The 19286-nt window shown below is 34.1% G+C and overlaps 1 protein-coding gene across 1 annotated transcript; it reads right to left on the bottom strand.

Moving 5' to 3' along the window:
- Window positions 1-917: 917 nt before the first annotated feature.
- Window positions 918-18986, bottom strand: LOC111908499 (cysteine-rich receptor-like protein kinase 2). The gene is made up of 8 exons (XM_023904322.3): window positions 18518-18986; window positions 4058-4479; window positions 3551-3670; window positions 3324-3439; window positions 2072-2282; window positions 1735-1966; window positions 1476-1629; window positions 918-1325 (listed from the first exon to the last, which is right to left on the bottom strand). The coding sequence occupies exons 1-8, from the start codon at window positions 18916-18918 to the stop codon at window positions 1083-1085; spliced, it is 1899 nt and encodes a 632-aa protein (XP_023760090.1). The 5' UTR covers window positions 18919-18986; the 3' UTR covers window positions 918-1082.
- Between the last annotated feature and the right edge of the window lie 300 nt (window positions 18987-19286).

Below are 19286 nucleotides of genomic sequence, written 5' to 3'. Positions count from 1 at the left end.
CAACAATATGTAATCGTGTAATGTGGTTGCTTAGATTTCTCACGTATGCCACATGCTAATTCTTTGGTCTTATTTATTTTTAGATAGGTGTTTCTATATCTTGTAATGTTTATTCAATCTTAAAACATTTTATTTTTTTCCACTACAACCTGACTGTTTTGTTTATAATTCTACCTTCTCTTTTAAAAATATGTTCTTTGCTTATTCTTTTAACAATTACTACTCCAAACAAACCTTCCGATCCTTTAACACTAGAAACATGTAGATCCAAGCTTCATAGTTATGTTTAGAAGAATTAGTCTAGGAGGTAACCAGAATATATATGAATAGTAGGGTAGGCGAATTTAATTAACCATAAACCGAATCCTTGAAGAGATTATACTTGTTAACCAAGCATAAGAATGTATCGTATCATCTGTACATAGTCATCCTCTATATGTAAAGTGTTGGAAAATAATCTAATTATATGTCATTTGACCATATATGGAGTGAAATAAGTTTATTGGGTAAATTTTTATTTGCATCTTAAGGTTCCCGTAAATGACTAATTATATCCCACAGCTGTGTTTTCTGTTAACTAATTGGAATAACAAATACATAAGTTATCTTATATACATATCCCCAAAACATTCATTTTATATATATATATATATATATATATATATATATATATATATATATATATATATATATATATATATATATATATATATATATATATATATATATATATATGCCATAATTTTTTAGGGAACGATAATCCGACACCCGAATCATTCTAATGAACCGTGTAATATTTTCTCATCCCAAAGAGTGTATCATTTTGGCCAATCAGAGTTGATCCTCAAGCAATATATTAGTTCTCCAATTCTTATCTGGTTTGTCACTTTATGTGACTGAAACTGTATTAAATTAAATACTAATTTGATATGAATGGCTTTAAAATATCAACAAAAGGTCTACTCATGTCGCAAATAGATATCACCTATATTGTGATTTGAAATCTCCTAAATGTTCAAAAGTGCGTTCATTTTCCCCCAAGAATTTTAAACACCATAGTATCAATTGTGGATTACCTCTCGTCAGTCCTTTTTATCCAGAGTGATGAAAGTAGATTTATTTCCTACCATTCTTCGCACCAATGATCTTTCGTTTGAAAGCATTAACACAACTTCTGACATGGTTGGTCTAATGCCAACCGGTGATTGTGTGCATGTTAAAGCAATTTCCATTATCTTCTTGACATGTTCTTGTTCACTTTCGTTTAGATCTAAGTTCTCATCAACGACCTTCAGATGCATGTTGTTCTCATACGACCTCCATGCCTGGTCATATTTCATCGCAAAAAAAAAATATATAATTATCAATCACTCTATAAAATTGGTTCATCGATAGAACATAGATAGCTAAACTTTATAGTCGATTACTAATTTTCAAATCATTATTCATTAAAATTTTATAAGGTTGTATCTTACATCTTCAAGGAGGTAATACATGTCCGATCTATGGGAGTTCATATCGTTGCACCTTCGGCCACTAATGATTTCAAGGGCCACGACACCAAAGCTGTATGTATCCACCTTCTCCGATAAATGTCCATGAGTTGCATATTCTGGTGCAGTATAACCCCTATATTAACAGTTAGTAAAAATGCAATGACATGTTTAAGCAAATTGAATCAAATTAAAAGAATAAAGAATAATGAATAAAATATTAAATAATAAATAAACTTACAAGGTCCCAGCGAATTTAGTGCTGACATGGGATTCATCTTCACTATGAAATCTTGCCAATCCAAAGTCTGCAATTTTTGGCTGAAAATATTCATCAATGAGAATGTTTGCTGATTTTATATCCCTATGAATTATTTTGATATGGAATTCATGGTGCAAATGAGCAAGACCCCGAGCTATCCCAAATATGATCTCAAACCGTTGTTTCCATGTTAAACTTCCTCGTGCTTCACCTGTTTATTATGGATTTGCATTACAGAAATGAAATTATCAACAAAATAAACAATCAATTATGTAATAATCATTGTGTTCATAATAAATAATACCAATCAACTTACCCCACAAGAATCTATCAAGGCTACCATTAGGCATGTACTCCAGGACCAAAAGGAGCTCTGGTCCTTCACTCGACCATCCAAGAACACGTACTAGGTTACGGTGACGAATGTTGCTCATCAGTTTGACTTCATTGTCAAATTCTACTCTTGCTCTGCCATGTCGTACAAGGAGTTTCTTTACAGCCACAACATTCTTGTCATGTAAAATTGCCTATAAAAAATACTAGACTTTTAATTTAAAATATAACCTGTTGTAATATTATCCTTCCAATTCACACGAAAAAATTATGAAATTATGTAATGGTTCTTATTTATGAAAAAGTTATATAAATGGTCTTTGTGTAAAAAATATGTAAAATGGTACTTTTAGTATGACAAAATTATAGAAATAGTTTTGTCTAATTAGTAATAGTTATTAAGTACGAAAATTTTATAAAAAGGGCCTACATGTAATAGAAATTTTACAAAATTGGTCTATATATAATAACGAGATTAAATAAATTATCCACATCTATGATAACATTATAGTGATTCTTTCGGTGTAATATCCAAATTTTAGAAATGGTCCTTATACAACATTATATAAATTACATAAATGGTGTTGAAAATGTAGAATTAATAAATCTGTCGCCATATAGGACATCTAATTAGTTACAGTCGAAATATACACATTAAACATGATGATCAAACCATAAACTTTTAAGACCAAATAAATTGAGTTATGCGAAATCTTACATCAAAACATTTGTACTAGTTGTATTAGAAAGTTAAATAAATTATCTTGTATCCTTAAATCCTCAATTGCTTTTAAAAAAAGTGTCAGGTTATAATGGGTTTAAATGGTTTTAAAAGAACTTAATATGATGTGTTAAATATTGCATTGTAGTATGGAAAAAGTATTGTAAAAAATTGTTATATTCTATAAAGTCTATCATGAGGAAAGAAAAGTTGTTATACATCTATAGTACTTATGATGAACAAATTATTTAGAATGTAATTGACTTTTTTTATTTAGCAAATGTAGTAACAGTTTAAAACAGGATTATATGTGTAACGAAGTATTCTATAATATTTTTAATTTTTAAAATATTAACCTCTTCCATACCGTTGTTTATAAGATTTAAAACTAATCAATAATAAACCAAATTTAATTTAGGTATTATTCTAACATTTCTAATGAATGCTTTAAAGAATGTCCATTTACATCTACTGTTTAGCATCTCAAGCATAGTAGTTAGTATCCTTGCATTACCTTGTACACTTCACCGAATCCACCTTTCCCTATTATGTGTTCTTCGCTAAAATTACCAGTTGCTAATTGTATATCTTTGTAGCTAAAATTTACTGCAGCTTGTAGATCCGAAGAATCTATTTGTAGAAAATGGTGGAGATACACATAATTAGATACTATGAGTCTATGCAATCACACAGAACCAGCTAGCTCAATATAATGGACTAGAATATAAATTAAATGGTCACCTTCTTTGTGTGCCTTGGACCTTTTTCGTAGTCGAAACCATAGTGATATAGAAATGATAAGAAAGATCATGCCTACACCCACAATTACTGCAACAAGTATTCCTACTTTGCTTGAATCCACTGCAGCATACAAATCAACTTGATATGATACTAAATTCCCATGACTATATGAGAGGATAAACATATTTAATGCTTTTTGTTGTAAATGTTATGTGCAAAACATGTTTTAGACCATTATATTATACTTTGCTCTTCGTTTAAACAGCCAATACATTTGTAAAAATGAGAAACTACAACACGGTTGGCAAAAGAATGTCAATAAATGTCTTTCTACATCATGCAACCTACTCATGTTGTTTTCTAGTATATTGGCAAGTAAATTTATTGTTTAGCATCAGTATACGAGATATAATGGTTGAAATACTAATGACAACTGAAATAAGAACGGGAAAGTATAGCCTTCTTCTAGAAAAATTCAAATCGAAGAAGTTACACCCTAATACGTACCTTCCTTTAGGAATTGTCTGATGTTGGTTGTCTGGTTATCTTTAAAAAACGGTGTGCCGGAATACCTCATAAAGCACCCCATCTCAATTGCTCTGCCTTCGGTATTGGGGACACAATCCTTTATATTGTTATATGCCATATTCAAGCAGTCTTGGCAAATGGTCTGAGTTGTGTTTTCAATGCATTGTGCAATTGCGTATAATGTTACATTCCCAGTTGAGTGTGTCCGTATAGATGATACGTAAAAATCTGATGTTTTCGGAGTTGCAACTCGAATATCTGATAAAAAGCCCTCCATGAATTTGTTAAAGGTTGATGACTCAGATGTTGATTGATTACCACATATTCCAGCTGAAGTAATTCCTATCCCTACATCCTCTATAACTGTTGGATCATCATAGTAGTTTTGGTAGTTCTGATACCTGAACGAAAGAGAGAGAAAGAGAGCATTAAAATTTTAAATTGGCAGTGTTATTCCATTATATAAAGAATATCACATTTGGTTCAGTGTAGGTGTTGATTTCACAATTAATTATTCCATTAAATATCACATTTGAAGTGGAACATAAATAGATGTATACACGTGATTTTGTGTGCACCAATAGACTTTGTTTTAGATGCAATCCATCATGATTAACAAGATATAGTGAGTTTCAATCGAGCAATACGAACTGAATATGATAAGCACAAAGATGTAAATAAACTCTATTTGGTTCTTGATTATGTCTGAATACATACATGGAATACAAAGAGAGTAAAGTGCTCTAGCTTACAAGATTTCACAATGTTACTCTCGACCCCTATACCTATCCCTATTTATAAGGAATAACAAACACTTACAAAAAAATATAAGGGCTAGACATGTAAGCTTCGACCTACTAACTATTTCTTATGTAATACATACATTTGAAGTACAACATACAAATTTCGAAACTGACCAGGCGTAAGAGTACTTCGACATCCCACTACATGATTCGAACTATACAATTTCCACCTTAATAAGAAGTTTTAAATCTATTTCATCATTAACTTCACGACCTCGTGAACTACTCTGCAAATCTTAGTATACCAAATGATAGTCTTTCAAATTTCAACTTTGTCTTCAGTAGAATTCTTCTTGCAATTACCAAGACTAACCATAATACTTGTATACTAGGAGTTTCGTATACCTCTCCACATGACATACTTGGAATATAAACTTTGTCATCTTTTTATTATTGTTCTTTTCAAGAAAGACTACTCCTAAAGGTTTGTGAACTATCTCCCCATCATTATAGTCTTTAAGGCTTCCTTGTCCTCTTAGCATCGACTGAGGCACCTTCGAAGTTTTGTTTACTGCCATAGCAAGTTTGATGTTTTTCATAGCTAAACAATCATATTAATTGTCTATGAAAACTTTGGTATGTGCGAATCCTATCAGAAAATCATCCTTTTTGCTATCCGTGAGATTCGACACATCTTCAAAGCTAAAAAACTTCGTTACAGTGATTAGATCATTGAGATTCATCAAAGGAAATCAGCTACAGAAAAGTCACAAGCAACATTGTTTGCCCTGACCATATAGTATTGAAAATTCTGTAACAACCATTCGAACAAGCTTTCTCTACAGATGTTTAACACCTTAACAATCTTCACAAGAGACCAGACTTCTTCTTTATGCTTTCCCAGAATAGCATGAAACCTTAAGTTGAATCTCTTGTACTTATCTCTATCTTCGAACTTGTCAATCAATTTATACTGAGAAGAGATGAACATCACATGATCCACCTGGTCTAAACAAAGTTGAATCTCATAGCTTCTCTTTGGAATCTTTATGAAACTATGCACCTTCCCTGAAGATACCACTTGCTCGATTGGCTTGTAGCACCACTGTTTTCTTGGATCACCTTTGTTTAGACCAGGTGGATCACTTTTCTTTTGTCTTAAAATACTTTTAATTTTCCTTTGTCTCTTCATTTCCTTTCCACATGTTTCTTCTTACTTCATTAGAAATCACATTCTCAATAGTTTAACTTTTATCACCTTTATCGACGTTGGAAGGTAGTGGCTTTGATCTAGACTTCGAACATCCAACAGTTTCTCCAATAACAACGCATTTGGTTATTGGTCTCGAAGTAGTTGTCGTAGAAGTGGTTGAAAAAGAAATAGGAAGTGATGTCGAGATTTGTGTTGATATCACCTTCCCAACCACTTTGCCTTGATTATGATACTTCGAATAGCTAACCCCTTATCTACCCCTTGCACCACTTGTTTTACAAGGGGGCACTCATTGGCATCAGTGTAACCAACATAAATAAAGGAGCAAGTCCGGCTTTCAGATTCGATTCAAAAAGAGGAAACTATCTTCGAAATTGAATCTAGAGAGACAAAAGTTTGTTGAAACAGATCAAGCTTCGTCGAGCACTCTTTTAAGCTCTCCAAGAATTCTTCTATCTTGTCAAAAATTTTCGAATTTGTTTCTGTCTTGGCTTCTAATTTGGTTAAGAACAAAGTATTATACTCCACATGATTCTTTACTACCTCAGCAAGAACGTTCACCTTGCTACGAAGACTCGAATAGTTTAGCTCAATCTTCTCCATCCCCTTTGACATATCGGACTTGAGATCCTCCATTTTAAGTTCAATAGACTCCTCCAACCTTTTAACTTCCTCAAGAAAAAGAACATGACGTTCTTTGGCAACATCTCGAAGTTTGGTCACCTTATCCTGAAAATTTTCAACATGAAGCTTTTAACGTTCTTCATGCTCCTGCTCAATCTAATCCATGGCCATCTTTAAACGATGCTCTTGTGATTTAAGCATCACATCTATCTCGAGCGCAGACACTGAATTGAGACCCCTTGAATCTACTTGAATTTGTATCAAAGAATTCGACTTATGGTTAATAATTTTAAATTGTTTCCCTGGCATAAGCATTTGATCAGAATGTTATCTTCTTCTTGGTCAAATTGAATCTCGTTAAATGATACCATCACATCATCATCATCCTGATCATCTTCTAGAATTGACTTTTCCCCTCAGTGGATTGGAAACAAAAAAGTGATGTAATTGGTTGATGCATAATGTTTAAAAAAGTGGGTGAAATGGTAGATGCAGGTAATGAAGATGGAATAGGTGAAGAAAAGTGTGGTAAAGAAGTTGAAGTGTCGATGCGGGTAGTTTCTATGGTTGAGTAGAGAACAAGTGTGGTAGGAATAGAAGTAGTTTCAATAGAAGATGTACCTTCAGCTTCGCTTTGCTTTACTCCTCTACCCATAATGACATTTTTTTGCATATCAGATATGTTCACATTGATGCCCGAAGTTGGGACCTCCTCTGAAACAAACATAGTTATCGAAGCTTCGGGTGGTATGACCCTGGCGTTCTCAGGAATGGTAGGAATTGGAGATCCAACCAAATTTTTGGTTGTATCCATATTAAATACAAGTACAAAGAGAACAAGACCTCCAGTTTCCTCAAAGATCGACTTAACTGGAGAGTCTCTTTGTGGTGTCTCGAAGCCCAATCCAAATCATGATGAACTGGAGATCTTTCACTCCCACTGTTAAAATCTATTTCCACAACCACCTCATCTAGTGGATTAGCAAGTTGCTTCTTCTTCTGCATAATATTATTACCCACCTCAAGAGCTTTACGTTTCTTCAAGGCTGGTGATATCGGAACTAGAACATCACAAATTTTCACACCCCTTTGGTTTAGCTGGGGTTTGCGAATTTACCAAATCTTCGAAAAAAATCTCTTTTTTGGTGAAGCAAGAGGTTCATCAGAAACATCGTCAATAATCGGTGGTTCAGGAGAGAGTCGAGGATGATGAGTTGGTTTCTTGGTTCGCTTTAGAATACCCATGTTTTTCGAAATAACCTCCTTCAAAACTTCCTTATCAACTTGCTTACGAACTGATTTCGAAACCTCCTTCTCAGTTTGTACTGGAATTGGTTTAGGTTTTTCAAGGTTATTTGACTTCCTGGAAACTTTAAAAACCTTTGAGGTGCCTTTTACCACTTTTGGGAACAAAACCCATACTTGAACAACTGGATTAATCGTTGTCAAGTAATGATAAAGAACAGGATGAGAAAGATCGACCTTCCATAACATGGCATCTGGGATTCAAGCCACTGTGGGAAATAATACAGGATCATCAGAAACAATCTTAGTATGTTGATAGGTTGAAAACTCCGCCTTGGTAACATCGGATGATACCAAAATTATTTCCTTCTCATCCTCTATGAATCGAAATCCAATACCTTACACATGAAACTTTGTTCGTAACATTGGTATGAGAAATATTTGTTCCAAATTCCTCCCACAATCGAGTCACATAATCAACATTAAGGTCATGGTAGAGACCTGCAATCATCACATAAACCTCTAATTCTGCTTTATCAAGAACAGTGTTATGACCAGTTAAACATCAAACAAAAATCCCAAACAAAAAGTTCCAGATATAAGGTAATGTAGTCTTTCGAAAGTGACTGATTCCTGTGAGTAAGGGTTGATGACCCATATCATTGAATATATGAAAAACCTCTTCATTGGTAACTTCGTAAAATGGACCTGTATTTAGGATATTTAGGATTTGAGCGAATTGATTCTTGGTCAGTTTGTAGAGTTTATCATTCGTGAGTTGAAATGTCACCACCTTAGATGTTTTGTTGAACACACAAAATGAAAAAGACATAAATGTACAAAGAATAAAATCATTGACAACAACAATCTTCATCTTTAGTTGTTCTGCATACTTCAAAACATCAGGATGAACACAAAAATTATAACTTTGAATCTTCAATAGCGGTTGTGATTATGCTTCTTTAGTAATTTTTGATGGTTCAATGTGACTGGTGGGTGCCGCCATGATTAGTGTTTTGAGAGCTTTGTGGAGAGTGGAATATCGTAAGAGAATAATTGGGGAAAACTCAATCAGATTATGTAAAGTATTTAATTTAGTCGACCAATAACCGTTTCTACTCAACGCAAAATTTTGAATTCGAATCGTCCAGTAATAAAAAATCGTCACGTATTACCTTGAAAAGTGGGTTAGCTTTCGGAAAAGTCGTCACATTTGAAAAAGTGATGACCAGTTTTCCCTTGAAAACTGTGAATGAAATTAATCGTCACATCCGCCGAACAATTCGTTTTCCCCAAGAGGATTAGAACCTTCACTTGACCTTCGTCATTAAAATGTAAATCGTTATCATTAAATTAGCACCTGGACCATCACTTTGAGGTAGGTCTCATTCGCTTTTGCGATGACAAACGAAATCATAGCCAGACTTTGCAAAATCTAGGTATGAGTTGGTATTACCCAATACCTCGACGATTTCAGTGCAAATATGTCCCAAAGAAATAGTGGGAACCATGTTCAAAAAAATGTGTGTACAGTGACATCAAATAAGCATTCGATGTAAAGCAATATAATATATAAGTATTCAATCACTGTTTACTTAAGCTAGTATTGTTTACATGAGTGAGTTAAAACTCCAAAGTCGGAATATCCCCACCACATGGGGTGGTGGGGGTACTCCTTGAATATTCTATATTTTCTATTACAAATTAATTCATCCATAATATCATTATGATCATCGCTTTTTTTAGATAGGTTCGCATTACGAGAAGCAAAGTTTATCGGGAAAGTTATGTAAAAAATAATTGCATATTATCAAGAATAAGAAGTTAAAAGTTCATGTTTTAGAACATGAAGAGGTCCTTAAAGGAAAAATCTAGAATCTTGGAATAATTGTCGTATAGAAGACTATTTTTGTTGATGGCTTCGTATACGCTAAAAAGTTTAGAAAACAGTTTTGGATGAGGAAAAAGTTATCTATATGTATTATAGATGACTTGAAGGGTCGATTTTCATATTGTAAATTGAAATGGGATGCGAGAGGTAGAAAATATTATTCACCAATACAAAACACAATGTTTCAATTTGTTGATTAGAATACAACATAGGAGCAACCTCATGGCATGAGTAATGATTATGTCCTAGCTAACCACATAGGAAAAATGTTTAGAGGTTTGATAAAGTTGAGGTTTTTGGTTTATAGAAACTAATATTTGCACAAACCAACGATCAATGACATGCACAAATGTACATAATGCATGAAAACAAGCATTTGTTTCCTAAAATGCTAGGTAACATTGATTGCATGCATTGGGCTTGTGCATTCTTCCTAATGCATTGTTCAGTCAATACATACGATATGATCATAAAGAGTCGAATGTAATTCTAGAAGCAATAATTAATCCCATGATCGTTGAACTTGACATGCATTCTATGGCTTACATAAGCAAAAAGTATCAATGTTTTTAAGTAGTCATCAGCATTCAACAATATCTATCTTGGATATTAACAGAATGTGTCATTCAAGAAAATGGACTATCATATAAGTGTGGAGAAATATCTTACTAATAAGATGTAATATACCATATTTTTTTCATCAGATCATTCACATGTCTAAACGAAGAAAACAAAATAAAGTTTAAACAACCTAAGATGCAGCTAGTAAGAATGCAAAAAATCCGCCTAGTCCTTATTAATTTCCGATTGGTTCCTAGATGCTACCCGACAGAGTAGAAGGTGCTTAACAATGAATTTCCGCCTAAAAGTAGCAAACAATGAAATTTGAATGCTTTGAAGAAATCTTATCTCAATAAAAACTATTTAAGAAATGATTAGTGTTTTATCAATCACATTAATGTAGTTTGTTATGATATTAGAGGTATTTATGAACTTTTATATGATATTAGTCATATCTACTTTTAAATTTCAATCAATTAGCAATTTAGGTTCCTTGTTTAATCCTCCGATTAATCATAATGAAATAGCAATATTAGTCACACATGATTATTTATATATAAATATGGTGGTTGATGATAGAGTTCGTGGTAGTGGCGTTGGTGGTAGCAATGTTATTGGTGGTGGGGGAGGTGTTGGTGAAGATGATGAACACTCCTATACGAACATTGTTCATCGATTACTGTTTACTGATACTATACTTTTCATTTGAGGGGGGGGGGGGGTTGGGAGTTATTGTTCACTGATTACTATGTCACCAACATTGTTCATCGATTACTGTTTACTGATACTGTTCATCGGCACTGTTCATGGATCATTGTTCACGGTACTGTTCATTACATTATTTGCATGCACTGTTCATCGACTTTGTTTGCAAATTTATGTATGATTTTCTTGCTCGTTTCTGTATCTGGTTTGATTTGATTTGTTTGTTTTGTTGGTTTTGAGGGTTTCGTTTCATCTGTTGGCTTTGCTGATTTCGAGATCTTGATTTTTTGCATTGCTACATGTATTTATCGTTTGACTGAAATTGAAATATGGCACCAAGAAATGATTCTCTTCAGTCCATTGGTATTGAATTTGATGGAAAAAACTATGTCTGTTGGAGTTATGTTATGAAAAATTTCTTGTGAAGCAAGACTATGTGGGGGATTGTTACAGGTGACAAGAAGAAACCAATAGACGAGAAGGTTGATAATTATGCAACCTTACTGGATTCATGGGAGACTAATAACTCCAACATCATTACATGGATTAATAATTCAGTTATCCAGTCTATTGGTACTCAGTTGGCGAAGTATGACATGGTAAAGGAGGTTTGGGATCACTTTGCTAGGTTGTATATCCAGTCTAACTTTTCAAAGTAGTTTTAGTTAGAGTTTGATAAACGAGCCTTTCAATAGAACAATCTTAGTGTTCAGGAATTTTTATGCACCTATGCCGGATTTGTGGGATCGGTTAGCTCTTACAAAACTTGATGTGTTTAAGGCCTTTAAGCCTTATACTGATAGAAAGGAAGAGTAACGTTTGTTTTAGTTCTTGATGGCATTACATTTATATTTCAAAGGTCTACGTGGATCAATCTTGCATTGTGCACCTCTTTATACTGTTGATTCGGTTGTTCACGAGTTGATTGCTGAAGAAACAGATATCAAGTCCCATGCTAACAAAGCTTACAAGATAGTCACTCCTGCTGTCTATGCTATTCTACAACGACCTCAGTCTTCAAACAAAAATCGTAGGAGAGTTACATTTGATGAGTGAAGAAGAATCATTGGAAGACAAATTGTCCTTTTCTGACAAGCAGGGGAAATCAGCAGCAGCAGCAAAAAAGATCACCAGCACAACCTCAATCATCACTACAGAACAAGTCTTCTAGACAGTCACCTCCCTCATTTCCATCTTTTAGGCCACCACAATATACTGTTGCTACACCTTCAGTTAAGAATGAAAGATACTTCACACCACGATCAACCTTGGATACACAGATTGTTGAGCAATTCAGATAGTTCTTAGCTACCAATCCAACTGACATGTCAGCTTCCATGTCTCATTCCGATCTATCTTCATCCAGCATGCCAAGTATTCCTTCATCATTGTGGATATTGGATTTTAGTGCATCTCGTCACATGTCACCATATTTGTCATCTTTTGCTTCATTATATTCTTGTACACCTATATATGTTATGTCCACTAGTGCTACACCCATGTCAGTAGAGGGTGTTGGTTCTATTGTAACTCCTTATATATCTTTAAGAGATGTGTATTACATTCCTACAATTTCTTTTAATCTTGCATCGGTCAGTCAGTTGTGTAAATCTGGTTGTTGGGTCTTCTTTTCTTATTCATTATGTTGTCTACATGACATTCGGTCTCGTAGGGTGATTGGGATGGGCCGTAGACTTGGGAAGCTCTATGTTTTTGACCAGCTACATGTTGCTGATGTTGCTGCATCTATTGTCGATTTGTCATCTCTTCGTTTAAAACATTCATCGTTTGTTTTTTAACTTTGGCATTCTCGTTTGGGACATGTGTCCGCTTTTCGTTTACAATTTTTGGTTTCCACTGGTTTGTTAGGCTCTTTAAAATTCAATGATATTTCTGATTGTAAAATGGGAAAATTTTCTATATTACCGTTTAATAAAAGTGTCACTTGTTCTGTTGCTCCCATTGATATCGTGCATTCTGATGTGTGGGGACCCTCTCTGATCACCTCTAAATTAGGAGCTAACTATTATGTTTCATTCATTGATGATTACACTCGGTATACTTGGGTCTATTTTATGAAGTTTGGGTCTAACTTTTTCACCATATATAGTGAATTCAGAGCTCTTGTCATGACTCAACACTCTGTAGTCGTAAAATGTTTTCGGTGTGATTTTGGAGGAGAATTTACCTCCAATGATTTAAACAATTATTGGCATCTGATGACACTATACGTCAATCATCTTGTACAGACACTCCTCTGCGGAATGGTGTTGTAAAAAGAAAATAACGACATCTCCTAGAAACTGCGAGATCCTTACTACTTTCTGCTCACATTTCCAATATGTTTTGGGGAGAAGTTGTTCATACCACCACTTATGTTATTAATCACATTCCTACTGAGTACACTTCGAGTAATTCTCCTTATAAAATGTTGTTTGGACAACATCCAAATTATTCTTTATTACGAGTGTTTGGATGTACATTTTTTGTCTTGAAGCCTCATGTTAAGAGAGATAATTTGTCTTCAAAATCATCTCTTTGTGTTTTTTTTGGGGATATGGTACTGATCAGAAAGGTTATCGGTGCTATGATCCTTCAAATCAAAAAATTCATGTCTCTCGCAATGTTACTTTTTGGAGCATATTCAATTCTATAACATTCCTATTTAGTTACATGATATAACCTGAGAGGAGCTTCGTACTAATGATCCGTTTAGCAATGACTTTGATGTTCCACCACATGTCACTGATCCACCACTTGCTGTTGATCCACCATTAGCTGCTGATCCACCACTTGTCACCGATCCTCCTTCTGCAGATCATCAAGACCACTCTCCATCGACGCTTTATCGTAATAAGAAGTCCACAAAGCTTCCTGCCAATTTTTATTCCCCTTACTCACCGGTGTTTGCCTCCTTTATTGCTAATGTACATTGTGTCTTTAAGCCAACATCCTACAAAGTGGTTGTTTCTGATCCCCTTTGGCATACCGCTGTGGCTGAGGAACTTGTAGATCTTTATCAGACTCATGCATGGGATCTGGTTCTGCTTCCGCCCAAAAAACACATGATTAGTTGTCGTTGGGTGTATAAAAGCAGAACAAATTCCAATGGATCCGTTGAGCGTTATAAAGCCAGATTTTTTACAAAAGCGTACACATAAAAGTATGGTATGGATAATGAGGAGCGTTTGCTCCTGTTGCAAAAATGATGATTGTTCGCACCTTGATTGTAGTTTCTTTCATTCGCCAATGGAAGATTTAACAGATGGATGTCAAGAATGCTTTCTTGAATGGTGATCTTCATGAGGAAGTATACATGTCTCCTCCTCTTGGTATTGCTCACCAACGAGGTGAAGTTTTTCGACTACGGAACGCTTTATATGGCCTCAAACAAGCCCCACTTACTTGGTTTGATAAATTTTCTACGGTGATTACTTCCATTTATTCAATGTATGAATACAGGTCGGATTATTCTTTCCTTATATGTTGATGCATGATTATTACTAGTGATGATCATGATGGTATAGAGTCTTTAGAGCATGATTTGATTGAACATTTTGATATGAAAGACTTGGGTTTGCTACGTTATTTCTTAGGGGTTGAAGTTGCTCAATCTCCAAAGGGTTATCTTTTACCTTAAATGAAATATATTTCATATTTGGTTTATGTGCACGACTCACGGATCATCGAACAGTTGATACGCCTATAGAGAGTAATGCAAAATACTCTCCAACCGATGATTTCCCATTATTAGATCCAAGCCTTTATCGTACCGTTGTTGGGAGTTTGGTTTACCTGACTATCACAAGACCAGATATTGCTCATGCAGTTCATGTGGTTAGCCAGTGTGTCACTGCTCCTACTACTGTTAATTGGGGAGTTGTTTTTCGTATATTCAGGTATTTACATGGTACTCAGTTCCGCACTCTTTTGTTTCCACGTACATTCTCTTTCGAGTTGCATGCCTATAGTGATACAAATTGGGACAGTTATATTTATGATCGTGTATCCACTACTGGGTATTGTATTTTACTTAGAGATTCATTGATATCATGGAAAAGCAAGAAACAACATGTTGTTTCTCGATCTTCTATAGAATCTGAGTATTAGCCTACCCCTTTGTATTGTGATAACGAGAGTGCAATAATGATTGCCAAGAATTCAGTGTTTCATGAGCGCACAAAGCACATTGAGATTGACTGTCATTTCACACCTCATCCTCTCCAGAAGGGCACTATCTCCATTTGTGTTATACTCCTTCCTTTTTGCAGATTACTGATATTCTTACAAAGCCGTTGACTGCTCCTCAATTCCATTTTTTGTTTGACAAACTCTCATGATTGTTGATGTTGCAGTGTGAGTTTAAGGGGGGATGATACCTAATAAGATTTTGAGCTTTATTTTTTGGGTTTTATGATTGGGCCTTTTAGCTAGGAAACCCTAAATACCTAGTCTCTATATTATGTTTTTCACTTTCATTGTATTTGTACTTCTCTTTGATAATAATACGAGACCCTAGCCGTCATATGTGTTTTCACTTGTTAGATTACAGTGATGACAACAAACAGAAGAATGTACTTATATTTTTATTTAAATATAAATAATACTTTTCTCCAACATGTTGGTACAGAGGAAGGCTTGTAGAAAAAACAATATATGACCCACATTTATTCTTGCATTCTTAATTACACAATTGCTCTCTCTTTCTCTCTCTCTCTCTCTCTCTCTCTCTCTCTCTCTCTCTCTCTCTCTCTCTCTCTCTCTCTCTCTCTCTCTCTCTCTCTCCTAAATGTAATAATTCAAAACAAATAAATATATAGCGGATGATGCACTATATGCAAGGTTAGGAGAATAGGGGATGGTAAAGATGGATTAATCACCATATTTCCACATGCTTCTTTCCATCAAATTTCTATCTAATCGAATACTCCATTAATTTTACAATAACTAGGGAAAACACTATATTATGATAATAGCTGTGTGACGAGTTTACTAAAGTGTAAACAAAAAATATTTTTTAAATTAAAATTTTATATAAGAAATGAAAAATATATGCATTGCAATTTAATATGATATTTATTATATTTAATAATTCACATATATAAAATATATGAATTTTTAATGTAAAAACTGAACAAACCAGAATACAACAAAATAACAAATCTCAAAGTTAACAGAGATTGATTGACACAAGGCAATATATATATATATATATATATATATATATATATATATATATATATATATATATATATATATATATATATATATATATATATATACTAATAAAAAAGTAGCTCTTTTGTCATGCGTCATCATATTAGACATTTTAATTAATGTGTTGCCTGTTGTCAATCTATTAGTTTTCCATTTTAAATTTATTAGACATCCTCATTAATGTGATTCTATTTTAAATTTTAAATTTTAAATTATTGTTTTCATTAATTCACAAATAAAAAATATCTAATATATATTAAAAATTAATTTTATATATTTATTTGAATCAATGACTATAATTTCACATAACTAATAAAAATATCTCTTAAATTAATAATTTATTTAAAATAAGTTATTAATAATTTTGAGTTTTTATTATAAAAGATTGATTAATTTTATACCACGGGTTATATATATATATATATATATATATATATATATATATATATATATATATATATATATATATATATATATATATATATATATATATATATATATATATATATATATATATATATATATATATATATATATAGTAACTGTTGGATCACAGGCCCTCAAGTGGTCTCTCAAATAAAACACACTCACAAGTATATATGTATACAGAAAGCAAATATGGAGAGATGGAAGTATTTTGGACTCAAAGCTGCTGTACACTAACTTTACATATTCAGAAAACAAAGGCTATATGTATAGCCTGTAGTACATATCCAATGGAAACAAACTAAAACAGTCTACAACCTAGCTAACTACTCCTTAAGACTAGGATGCTTTAAAGACCAAGTATACCCACGTGCACTTCTAATGAACTAGTCAAACACCATTTATTTAAACTAAATAAATCAAACAAATACTAACCATTAACCCATACTCATATCCATATCCTGAATCAAGATTACCCAACATTCACCCCTTAATCTTGATTATCCAAACCTCTTCCACAGTTCCTCCTTGCTCATGGATAGCTTTTGCATTTTCTGCCATCTCTTGCTAAGTTTTTTGAGTTCCAAAAAACATGTCTTGATCTCGTTCCTGCGTATTTTCTTCTTGCTTCTTGCTTGCTTTCTTTCTTGCTCTCTCAATCTTCTTTTGCTGAGAACGCATCTTGCTTTCTTGTCTGCTACTTGCTACAGACTTGTTTTTCTTGCTTCATGCTTGCTAACATTTCTCTTGCTATCCAAATCATTCTTGCTACTTGCTTTAAGAACACAAGGTTCTTATCTCTTGATCTTGCTAAACTTACTATTTTCTTGCTTGATTCGAACTTTCTTGTTTGGTCACTTCGAATCTTATTACTTGCTATTCAAACCACTTAGGTTTGATCTTGCTATCTTGCTTTAATCTTGCTCTATCTTGCTTAGATTTCTTGCTGTACCTTGCTTCAATTTTCCTTCCTTCTCGATCAAAAGTGATCGCTTGCTGCTTCTTTCTTCTTTCTTGCCTGCTAACATGTCACACAGTTGTGTTGTTTTTTTTTTCTTCTTCTTCTTTCTTCTGATCACAAAGACCTAGCACCACCGAGTCCTTTTTCTTGCTTCACTCTCTACAATGAGTCTATTTCTCGGCAATGGAGGTGATCGGCTCCAACAATGATCGACCTCTTCTCTCCTGTCTCTCTTCTTTCTTCATTCTACTTTCTTCATTCTTCTTTCTTCATGTCTTTTGTCTTTCTTCTTTCTACTTTCTTCATTCTTCTTTCTTCTTGTCTTTCTTTCTTTCTTCTGATTTCTGCCAATCAAACCTTCTTTCTCTTGCCGACCTGCTACTGCTTCTGCTGCTCTTGTTGCCCTGCAGCCAAAGCCTCCTCCCTCCGAAAGTCGACTCTCAAACTAGCTCTCTTCAACGTGCTCTGATACCAAATGTTGGATCACAGGCCCTCAAGTGGTCTCTCAAATAAAACACACTCACAAGTATATATGTATACAGAAAGCAAATATGGAGAGATGGAAGTATTTTGGACTCAAAGCTGCTGTACACTAACTTCACATATTCAGAAAACAAAGGCTATATATATAGCCTGTAGTACATATCCAATGGAAACAAACTAAAACAGTCTACAACCTAGCTAACTACTCCTTAAGACTAGGATGCTTTAAAGACCAAGTATACCCACATGCACTTCTAATGAACTAGTCAAACACCATTTATTTAAACTAAATAAATCAAACAAATACGAACCATTAACCCATACCCATATCCATATCCTGAATCAAGATTACCCAACAGTAACAACTCACCTGATAAAACAGTCGTCAAGAGTAACATATGCACCGTTCCCGCTAGTGCAACCAGCCAATGTAGACACCCCGCTATCGAAGCAAGCCAGACACTGGACTGTTGTGAGGTAGTGCCTGCATTGGGCTGTACCATAAACTGAATCTGCATCCCCTACGGTCTGGGCTCTGGAAAAATACGAACCATTTACCGATAAATCCTTTCTGAGTGCAGCAAGAGTGGAGTTGAGATTGGTGGAAAATTCCGATTGAGAGATCACAGCAACCCGACCACAGAAAGATCTAATTGGTATGTTAATGGTGCTACTGTTGACTGTTGACTGTGAACTGCTAGGATTCAAAATCATGCTTAGAATGACAAGCATGGCTGTTAGCCACCATGGAAACCAGTAACTTGCTGACATTAGCAATCCAACAAAAGAAGAGAAAAGAGGGAAATTATTCAACCTTTGACAAACAATATGACATGAAAAAGAAGAGAGAGGAGGGATAGTTAACTGATGAAGAGGTTCTGGTTGACTTTCTAAACTTTAAAATAAACAGATAAGCAAAATACATAAAATAACACCAAGTGTATGTATGTCCCTAATCTATGGCTCCCTAATCCTAGGTTGAACGTGAAAATAGAATATAAAAAACAGAGAGAACCAGTGGACTTTATATTCCTGGATCGATGTAATTTAAGTTTTCTTTACCCTATTTTAAATTTCATGTTGCATGTATAAATGTAAGACTTTTATCATACTTTATCTATTGGTATCGATCTTCGCTG

The sequence above is a fragment of the Lactuca sativa genome, chromosome 3, assembly GCF_002870075.4.
Source record: "Lactuca sativa cultivar Salinas chromosome 3, Lsat_Salinas_v11, whole genome shotgun sequence".
In the NCBI taxonomy this organism is placed as follows: domain Eukaryota; kingdom Viridiplantae; phylum Streptophyta; class Magnoliopsida; order Asterales; family Asteraceae; genus Lactuca; species Lactuca sativa.
The sequence above is the reverse complement of the archived record's forward strand: the minus strand, read 5'-3'. Positions and strand labels throughout refer to the sequence as shown.